The 11,045-nt window shown below is 42.5% G+C and overlaps 1 protein-coding gene across 1 annotated transcript; it reads left to right on the top strand.

The window, feature by feature from the left end:
* Nucleotides 1-719: 719 nt before the first annotated feature.
* LOC311184115 (FUN14 domain-containing protein 2-like) lies at nt 720-1,277 on the top strand (the record flags this gene model as incomplete). Its single annotated transcript, XM_084253986.1, has 1 exon — nt 720-1,277. One exon carries the CDS (start codon nt 720-722, stop codon nt 1,275-1,277), a length of 558 nt encoding a protein of 185 aa, XP_084110112.1.
* Between the last annotated feature and the right edge of the window lie 9,768 nt (nt 1,278-11,045).

Below are 11,045 nucleotides of genomic sequence, written 5' to 3'. Positions count from 1 at the left end.
GTTAGGGCATGAACAAAGAGTTAAATGTGGATGCCAGCCAGTGTACAAAGGTTCACCCTTGTGGGAACTGCATGAGACCAAGAAAATGAGAGCTCTGCCGTCTTAGAAGTGATGAAAAGGAGGATTGAGCAGTGTGAACTACAGAGAGTCTGTGGAGATGGAATAATATTGAGAGAATGCCATGTTCTGGAGACCAAGAGAAGAATGTATTTCAAGAAGTAAATGAGCCTCAACTTTGAAGATGGAAACAGAGTCGGTGTTTTCTTAAGAAATCATAACAATATTCAGTTCAACCCATGAGAAATTCTTGGAAATAGCTGGATTAGGAAAAACTTCATTTCCTTCGATGCTGAGTAATTAAAAAAGACACACAGGATGGACTCAAAGTTATTCTAAGGGAGGAGGGCAGGACAGGAAAAGCAAGTGGTAGGTGAAAAAGAATTCACCTGGAAAGTGTTACCATGGACTATCTGAGTATTGTTACTGATTTTAATACAAATTAATTCAAAGAAATAACAGTTTCTGGTGTAAAAGAACTCATAAGAGGAAACAGAGTTTCTGTGCGAGATACTAGTGCCACAAGCAGATCCATTATTAGCTGGGAGTTATTGGGGAGAAAGCCTAAAATGACTGCAGGGAGCTTTGTGACGCCCTGGAGCCCTGGGGTGGGGAGGGAGCGGCACGCGCCCCGCCCTCCCTCTTCTGTGGCCGCCTGGGGAATGGAAACACCTGCCCCGCGGGCCGGGAGCCTGAGCGCCTCCAGTGCGCAGAGCCATGCGGGGTCCAGCCGCAGGGAGCCTCACCGCAAGTCGTCGCGAGAAGAGCTCGCAGAGATGGCCGCGGCTACTCAGGTGAATAGCGAGGCTCTGGACCTGACCGAGGTCGCTAAGAAGCGGGCGTGGTGGCGCAGATTGTTTCTGCAAGATTCGGGGTTCGCTGCTCAGAAGTACAACGTCGCCACCCAGCTGTTAATCGGTGGTGTCACTGGTTGGTGCACAGGTTTCATATTCCAGAAGGTTGGAAAATTGGCCGCCACAGCTGTGGGAGGGGGATTTTTCCTCCTCCAGCTTGCAAACCATACGGGGTACATCAGAGTTGACTGGCAGCGAGTGGAGAAGGACATGCAGAAAGCCAAGCAGCAGCTGAAGATCCACAAGAGCAACCAGTTACCTACGGAGATCAAAAGCAAAGCAGAGGAGGTGGTGATATTTGTGAAGAAGAATTTCCTGGTGACTGTGGGGTTTTTTGGAGGCTTTCTGCTTGGCATGACATCCTAAGGGGGATGACTTTGCTTCCATCATGGCAGCCTCCCGCTCCATCACAGGACACTGTTTCTCCTCCTCCGCTTTTCCAAGCCGTCCTCCCAGCGGTGTCTAATCTGAATGGCTAGGTATCCTAGGTACAGGTTAACTGTGAGCTTGACAGCCGCAGAAGAGACAGTAGACTTTAGCTGTGCTCCCAGCATCCTCCCTGCTTGACTAATCTGTAGGTCAGTGAGAAGGTTCCTTTCCCCTCAAGTAAGATCCTGACCAGAACATGTTATAAGATGGCCCCTGTGGGGGATGAGTGGGTCCTCAAAGTTGTCCCAACTTTGAGAGAATGTGATGTCCCAACCCCCTTTATTTGGAAAAGAAGTAACAGCACATAAGAGACCTCCTGTGTGAGTGGAAAGGAACTGAATACATTGCTTTGAAGCATGAATGATGTTGGTATTTTGGTGTCTACTTTTTTCCTTTATTTTTGTGTATCACCTAGAGAAAACTACTTTTAATATTCAAGTAAGTATCCTTCACGGTATATATGGATGTTTGTATAAAAACAAACAAAATATCAATAAACAAGTATCTGCACAAATACATATGTAGATACACCTGTATCTACATCTGTATCTACATGTTAATATCTGCAGTAGAAATACACAGGCCCGGTTGGATGTGGATGCCCATTTAAAAATATTGCAGATGGGAAGCACAAACAGGTCCGCCTTTGGAAAAGTGTAATCTTAGTGATACATCTGTTCTCTCACCATTAAGTGGGTTATCTGCTTTCTTTTAGTTGGTTTATCTATACCTGCTATAATTATCCTGACAAAAATGGCAGCATAAGCACTGCACTGAAAAAGTCTGAATGTTAAGGAACTTGTCCCAAAGGTACATCTGCTGAGCTGGGTTATAGTGCTCAGTCGGGAGAGGCGTTTGAAGTGGTCAGTCATTTACAGGCCAGGGCTGTGACCAGGCCAGTGCATGACTGTTTCTAAGGATTTATTTTTGATAAAGTATGTAGCTCTAGGGGGAGAGGCAGAAGTTCTTGGATTTACTTATCACAGAAAAGTTTTAAGCTTTAAAATGTGAAGTGTTCTTCTCATCCAAACATAAGCTTCTCTGTGATGATTCTATTTCTTTATTCAGTCAGTCATAGTAGAGTGTTTTAGACACCATTCTGGACATACAGAATTGAGTATGGCAGCAATAGCACTTGTGAAATAAATTATATCCATTATCAAATGTAATTTTCTGTCTCATGAAGACCCCAAGTCTTGAAATCCCTCTTTAAAAGTTTATAGACACTCATACTCTTAGAATCGTTGCATGTTTTGTTGTAGTTACCTGATACCATCTAGTGTCTTCTGTATACCCAAGGAGCTGAACTCTTAAATAGGACTCACTGTTTGTTGATTATACAAACAGTGACCACATAGAAGGATATCTGGAAAAAGTACTGATCAGGGAATTGAAACTTTATGAGTTATGAGAACACATTGTTAACCTTGCCGGTGATCTCTGCAAAAGATGTTTTTAAGACCTTCTTAAGTGTCTTGGCTTTTTAATTTATCTTGGGAATGCTGTATTGAGTTTGGAAATTGTAAAGCTTTCTAGAATTCACCCATTTGCTTTTTCTCCTCCAGTCATGGTATGAGACATTTTTTTGCTGCATATTTCTATAAAAGAACTTACATTTTCCCACTTTTTATTATGTAAACCTTCCAAGAAAATAGTATAATGGCCTCGACGGATGCATCACCTACTTACATAATTATCATTGTACCTTGCTTAGCAACGATAATTTTAAATATAGTAAAATGTCTGGTCAAAAAAAATCACACAGTGATGTAAGTACAGTGATGTAAGTACAATTTAAAGAAAGAGAAGAGGTAAAGACCTTGCTGAAATATGAAGGGAAGATGAAAGTTAGAAATGAGAAACCCCAGTGGAAAGCAAACATTTTGAAAACAGTGCCTGATGTGGGTAATGGCTTCATCTTTTTATTACACATGTTTGGTGTTTATCTCAAATTTTCTTTGCCATGAAAATCTCATTATATAGTTCAGCTCACTTCTTCTATGTTTTCCATGAAGAGTCTCAATTCAGGTCCAATAATTATGATCACAAGGTAGTTTACTGAGATTTCTCTTCTCACCAGGATGTTGGTCTTCCTAAGAGAAAGATCTTGATTTTATGCTTTCACATTCTAGTCTTACATATTATTAGTGAGTTTCCATGACATTGGAACCATATGGAGAGTCCATTCATAATAATTCATAAGACATTGCCACAAATTCTTTCAAATATATGTGCCAGGTCATCAATAATTTTTTTTGGGGGGTCAGGTATACATTGCCATGAAGACTGTAACCTGTTCTTAGTTGTGTTATTATTATAGTTTTTTCTTAACAGCAGTAACACTTGTTCATTTTAAGTTAGGGAATGTGAAAGGCATCCTCATGTCATCCCCCTCAGTGACACATAACTAGCTGAGGTGAGATTTATATATATTTGTTAATATCATCTAAACCTTTATTTTTGGGGGCCTCCCCTGGTGGCGCAGGCGGTTGAGCACCGCCCTGTGAAGCTGTCCGCAGCCTCTGCAGCACTGGTTTGATCCCAGCCGGCCGGCGAGAGTCCCACATGGTGCAGCAGACCTCTCCTGTCACACCTGCTGCTCCCCTCAGCAGTATATTTTGTCAGTCTGCCTGTTCTGTTCCCCACTTTGTCTCTGGTGAATCCTCTCACCCTCCCACACATTTGGCCTGTACCCCGGTTCTTGTATAAAAAAAAATAAATAAAATCTTAAAAAAAAAGTAAAAAAAAACCCACCTTTATTTTTGGGCTTCCTTGGTGGCACAGGGGTTAAAGTCTCAGCACTATCAAGCTATCACCACTTACTGCAGCATGAGTTCCATCCCTGGCCAAGGAGCTAACCCATAAGGTGCAGCAGATCTCTCCTGTCTTGCCGGCTGCTCTCCTCAGCAGTATATTTCAATTAACCCTCTTGTTCTGCTCCCCACACTATGTGTAGTGAATCCTCTCACCCTCCCACAGCTCTGGCCTGCACCTCAGCTTTTGTATGCATAAATAAAATAAATGTTTTTAAAAAAACCTTTATTTTCATAACAAAATAACATTTATTATTATGCTTACAAATATTAAGTACATTATTCTACGTATACTTTTAAAAAATACTCATTCACTACCATTTTATAGTATTTGAGGTTTTTTACAGAAGTAGTTTAAATAAATTACAGACATTGAACCACTACATTCTTTCAGTATGAAGTTAAGCAATTAGTAATGCTCTCTCTGGGTAATTCTGATAAACATCATTTGCTCAATACCATTGACTAAAGTCAGAGTATTCTATTAACTGTATTCTACTCAGTGTGTTGGAAGAAAATCATAGAGTAACAGGAGTGTTGGTGATGCCAGGAATACAGTTGATGAATGAAAATCAGCTACATGGAACATTTTTAAATGTTTTAAATTTATTTATTTTTAATCGAGTTAATATTTGGATACCCCATCACACATTACCAGCATAGCGCGCCCACTACCCCGTCACTCGGCGTCCACTACCATAGTCCATTGTGCTCCCTTCCCACTTTGTTCTTTCCTCAGCCGCTCCCCTTTCTGGCTGCTTTAGTTCTGTACTCAGCTTTGAATATTTTTTAAACAGTGTCTTTATCTGATTCTTAGTTTAGGTACTCTGTATTCCACAAATTAGTTACACCATTCAGTATTTATCTTTCTCCTTCTGATTTTTTTCACTTAGCATTATCCCTTCCAGTCCCATCCCGGTTGATGCAAATGGAATGAGTTCATCTTCTTTGATCCCTGACTAATATTCCTTTGTGTATATATACAGCACATTGTTTGATACGCTCATCTGTTTGGGGCCATGTAGGTTGTCTCCATAAGTTAGCGATAGTAAATAGTGCTGCAGTGAGCAGTGGAATGCAAGTTTCCTTTTGAATGAGGATATTTGAATTTTGGCGGTAGATGCCTAGGAGTGGAATTACTGGGTCGAAAGGCAGATATATTTTTAATGTTTTGAGATACCTCCATGCTGCTTTCCATAAAGGTTGAACCAGTTTGTACTCCCACCAGAGGCACAGGTGGTTCCTTTTCCTCACATTCTTGCCAGTGCTTGTTTTTTCTGGTCTTCGCTATGTGGGTCCTTCTCACCGGTGTGAGATGGTATCTCGTTGTGGTTTTGATTTGTATTTCCCTGAAAATAAGTGATTGTAACATTAATTCATATGTCTTTCTGAAGTTAGGTTGTCTTTGAAGAATTGTCTGTTTAGTTCTTCTGCCCATTTTTTTTTGTTAAAAGATTTATTTATTTATACAAGAAGTGGGGTACAGGCCACATGCGTGGAAGGGTGAGAGGATTCACCAGAGACAGAGCAGGGAACAGAACAGGCAGACTGACGAAATACACTGCTGAGGGGAGCAGTGGGCGAGACAGGAGAGGTCTGTTTCACCATGTGGGATTCTCGCCGGCCTCCTGGGATCCAACCTGCACTGCAGAGGCTGCTAACAGCTTCACAGTGTGGCGCTCAACTGCCTGCCCCATCAGGGAGGCCCTCCTGCCCATATTTTTGAAGGAGGTATTTGTACTGTTTTGTTTTCAGATTTATTTGAGTTCTTTATGGATCTTTGATAGCAGTCCCCTGTCAGATATATGGTGTGCCAATGTTCTATTCCATTCCTGCCCTTTTAGAGATGCCCAGCACAAGGCCAGTGGTGTCATTCAGCATGTGATATTAGAGGCAGAGTGAGAAGTTAGGTCGGTGGGTAGTGGAGCAGGAGGACAGGGACTAAGGTTGCAGCTCTACAAAGTCTCCACAGGAGAGCAGCTGGGTGAGTGTGACTGACTGGACACTGGCAGGAACCTGACTTATATACACTTCAGTATGCCTGCCATTCAAACCTGATTAGTCCATTTTTTTTTTCCATTGGCAACCATGGGCACTCCAATAAGATTGGGCAGTTTACCATCCCAGTTATATGATCAGTGTCAGTTGAATTTCCCCAATGTGTGCAGCCTGACCTGTACCGAGGTTGGGCGTCATAAGGAACACTAGGCACCAAGGGTGAGGAGGCACTCATCCCACATATTTGGTGCTAGTTGAGCTCTAGTCAGTTGGTCCATTTACAATCTGATGCTGGATCTTTTCCCTCTCAAACTGGCTGTTTCAAAACTGAAAATGTACAAGTGTGTCCATCTTGACCCATAATGAACTTGGGCTTCTGAAGCAAGCAACAGTCGCCTTCTTTCACACTGGTCCAAGCTGAAATGTGATTAGTAACCAAAGGAGCTCTGATCAAACAGATTCATTTTGAATCCCTTGTTGGTTTCATGGGCTCCTTTGACAAGAGAGATGACTATCCCAGCAGTTGAGAGGCACCCTCCCCCTCAATAGTATTTAGCAGGACTTCATTCAGGTCCACTCTCATTGTTCTTGGTGCTATGTGACTGCCTTTGTGTTCCCAGGGTACTGAAAGACCATGGAGGTTTTTCCCAGCATCTGTTTGTGCGCGCAGATTTGCTTTGACCTTAGGTTGGCCCAAGATCCACACCCACTCTTCTGTACACCCACTGCAATGCTACATCCATTCTGTCCATATGGCACTCGGGTCCTGCTCCCATTGCATGACTTCTGGGGCCCCATTACTTCCCACCCCAGCTAACCATAGCCTCCTTCCTACCATGGATAGCACTGGATGCCAAAGGGGACCTATGGCTTTTTGGTCCTTTAAAGGCCCATGCTGGAGCAGCAGTGGAGAAGACCACCATGGTGATTTTATGGCAGTATGAGCCCACTGCCATGGTGTGTGTGTGTGTGTGTGCGTGTGTGTGTGCATGGGTGTCTTGTGTTGTGTGAAAAGCATAGGCTTTGATGTTGTACCTACACACCATCACCATGACACTGGGCACATGCCTCCCCACTGATGCGCATGCACTGCTGTTTACTGATGTTGCTTGGCAACGGTTGGTTCTTCCAACTGAAAGTTTCCCAGCTCTGCTGGAACTTGGTTGCTAGTGGGTTGTGGTGACCTACCTGGTTCCTCTAGCAGTGCTTGGCTGGCTGGCGATTCATCGCTAAGCACCATTGTTGGGTGGTAGAGGCAGCAAAGAGCGCAGAGGGAGGGGAGGCCTCTCCGAAGTCCTGCGCTTTGCCATGAGGAGGATTTTTGGTTGGTCTTCTTGGACCGCCCGCACCCCACAAAAGAAAACCATCACCGACCCTGTTGTTGACCATAACACTGACACAAGAAGACCTGTGTATGGCAACATCAAAGACAAAGGTCTCAAGAAGATCCACAGAGCTGCTCTCATCGGCGATGTCTCTGAAGTGCAGGCGCTTCTGCAGCTGCATAAACGTGCCTTAAATGAGTTGGACTCACAGCACAGGTACCGGGCACTTGGAGGCCAGCAGGGAGAAGGAGGGAGGTCCTGGGAGAACGCAACCTTTCTGGGATCATCCTGGGGGAGCCCTGGCCTCTTGTCACTGAGAGGGAGCACTGAGCCCTCTTACCTGGCTAGGGATCGCAGCCCCTGGGTGCTGGGGTCAAACTCCCAGCTAGCTTGATCTATAGCAGAAACAGACGGGGGCCGCTTGGGGACTCACGTCAAATTAGCCCTGTGGAGGGCTTACTGATCAGCAGGAAATGACCTAACTCAGGTCAATAATGAGAAAAGAATCAAAATGTAGTATGTAGAGCATTTTCCTGCACATGGACACACTCTTGTGTCCTCACGTTATGTACTGCAAAAAAGTACGGGAGATGACAGATTCCCTAGTAGATCAACTCCTAGGCTGACAGTTGTTCAGAAATACCCCAACGTCCATTTTATATCAGTTGCCACCTCCTCTCACATGTCCTTTTCTGAGGAACCTGAGAAGGAAACTTTGAGGGGGAGGATGGTTCTGGTTTCTTGAAGAGGAAGACTCAGTTTCTCAAAATGGCAACTGTTGCTAGATTCATCAGTTTTGGAAACCAAATAAAAGTTTAAGATCTTGAAATGTTGAGCTACACTGATGTCCCTTATTCCCTCTATCTCAGAGAAAAACCTGCCTTCATTTTACAGAGAATAGTTTTTAAAACAACAAGAATGAGACTAAAATCTCATTTGATATGGCACAGAGTAGCTTTTGGACATACCAGTCAGTGGCTGATGGATAGTAGTGGAAATAATTAGGGTCCCAGGTAGGAAAAGGAATTGAAACAAACAAGGAATGAAATAACCTTTTCCATCCACACAGTTTGTGAGGATGAGCAGCGGTGGCACTTGTTGTTTAGAGTTTCACTTGCTCTTCCCTTTTCTAAGAGGCGATTTGGTGGTAAGTACCCCATCTTAAAAGCTGTGGTTCTCTTACACACCCATTGTCTTCATTCTAAAACATCTTTAGGAAATAGAAATTCTGGCTGTTTTTCCTCAGCACTTCTTAATATATTAACCTGCTAGCAGGTGTTCATGCGATGGATTTTATGACAATTTCCTTAGGATCATGGGAAGGTGCAGCCTCTTTCTTGTGCCTGGCTCCCCTGCTTGCTCTGCTGATGCTTGGCCTGCCTTGAGATAGCTGTTCCCTGGGCTGCTCCTGTGTGCCCTCACTGGGGCCCTGCCAAGGATTTTTAATTAAATTATATACATACGCATATATACAGGTATATATTTTACTTTGTTGTTCATTTTTATACGATGTTTGATTTCTCCTCTCAGGTATAATCCCCATAAATTTTCACCACCACCCCATAAATTTTCAGTCACCCGTGAACTGTCACCATAGTCTCTTGTGCTCTCGTTGTCGTTTGATCCTTCTCCCTCCCCTGCCGTAGGTCTCGGATGTATAGATTGTCTGCTAGTTTTGTCTTTTTTCCCCTGACCCTTTCTTTAGTTTTCCTATATTCCTCCTCTAAATGCAACCATCTGCTATTTTTCTTTATCCTTCTGACTAATTTCACTGAGCACCGTCCCTTGTAGCTCCATCCATGTTGCTGCAAAATGGCATGAGTTTGTCTTCCAGTGTTATGTTGAAGAGCACTGGTGAGAGTGGACACCCTTGTCTTGTTCCAGATCTTAAAGGAGAGGCTTTCAGCTTTTCACCATTGAGTATGATACTAGCTGTGGGTTTGTGGTATATGGATTTATCATGTTCAGACAAGTTCCTTCTAGCCCAAGAATTTTGAGGGCCTTCATCATAAATGGATGTTGAATTGTGTCAAGTGTTCTCTCGGCATCTATTGATTTGGTCATATGGTTTTTATTTTTCTTTTTGTCGATGTGTTGAATTGCCTCAATTGATTTTCAGATTTTGAACCATACTTGTCCCCCTGGAATTAATCCAACTTGGTCATGGTGTATTATCTTTTCCATGCATTGTTGGATTTGGTTTGCCACGATTTTATTGAGGATTTTTCCTTCTGTGTTCTTTAGGGAGATTGGCCTCTAGTTTCTTTTTTTTTTATTTATTTTTTATTTATTTATTTATTTTTTTAATAGAGGCATGTTTTATTTATTTATTTATTTTGTTTGTTTTGTTTTTATACATGCACTGGGTACAGTCAGAAGTGCGGGAGGGTGAGAGAATTCACCAGAGCCAGAGCGGGGAGCAGAGCAGGCAGAAGGACCGAAGTACACTGCTGAGGGGAGCAGCGGGCGGCAGGAGAGGTCTGCGCGCCATGTGGGACCCTCCTCCGGTGGCCAGGGAGCAGCCGGGGATCGAACCGGCACCACAGAGGCCGCGGGCAGCTTCGCAACCCAGCGCTCAACCGCTGCGCCACCGGGGAGGCCCGGCCTCTAGTTTCTTTTTTGTGTGTTGTCTCTGTTTGGTTAGGTATTAGGGTGATGTTGTCTTTATAAAATGTATTTGGTAGTATTCTTTCTTTCTCTGTTTTTTTTTTTTTTTTTTTTTTTAAGTTGTGGTGCGTGTGGACATCCTTATCTTGTTCCAGGTCTTAAAGGAAAGGCTTCACGTTTTCACCATTGAGAATGATATTAGCTGTGGGTTTTTGTTGGCTAGGCACCGGTTCATCTTTGAGCTTCTGTAGAACTCATTTGTGAAACCATCTGGTGCTGGGCTTTTGTTTTTGGGGAGTGTTTTGATTACTGTTTCAGTTTCATTGTTTGTAATTGGTTTCTTTAGGTTTTCTATTTCTTCTTTCTCCAACTTTGGCTGATTGTCTCATTCTAAGAATTTGTCCATATCATCTATGCTGTCAATCTTGTTTGCATATAAGTGTTCATAGTAATCTCTGTTGTTTGGATCTCTACCATGTCTATTATTATTTATCCTTTTTTATTTTTGATCCTATTTATTTTAGGTTACCTCACTTTTTTTTTCCTTTGTGAGCCTGGCTAAAGATTTGCCTATTTATTTTTTCAAAGATCTGGTTTTTGGTTTCTTTGATCTTTTGGATTGTCTTTTTTTATTCTATTTCCTTTATTTCTGCTTGAGTTTTTATTATTCCACTCTTCTACTGGTTTTAGGGTTTTTTGTTTTTGTTTTTGTTTTACTTTTTCTAAGTCTTTGAGTTGGGAGATTAGGTTGTTTCTTTCAGTTCTTGTTTCTTGATTTGAGCCTATATTGCTATATATTTTCCTCTTAAGAGTGCGTTTGCTGTGTCCCATACATTCTGAAAAATGATATCCTCATTGTCATTCAACTGAAAGTATTTTTTTTAAGATATTTATTTATTTATTTATTTATTTATTTATTTATACAAGCATTGGGTATAGTCAGAAGCGTGGGAGTGTGAGAG

Source organism: Talpa europaea (genome assembly GCF_964194135.1).
Source record: "Talpa europaea genome assembly, chromosome: 14".
Taxonomy (NCBI): Eukaryota; Metazoa; Chordata; class Mammalia; order Eulipotyphla; family Talpidae; genus Talpa; species Talpa europaea.
Note: the sequence above shows the minus strand (reverse complement) of the source record. Positions and strands in the feature narration are given on the sequence as shown.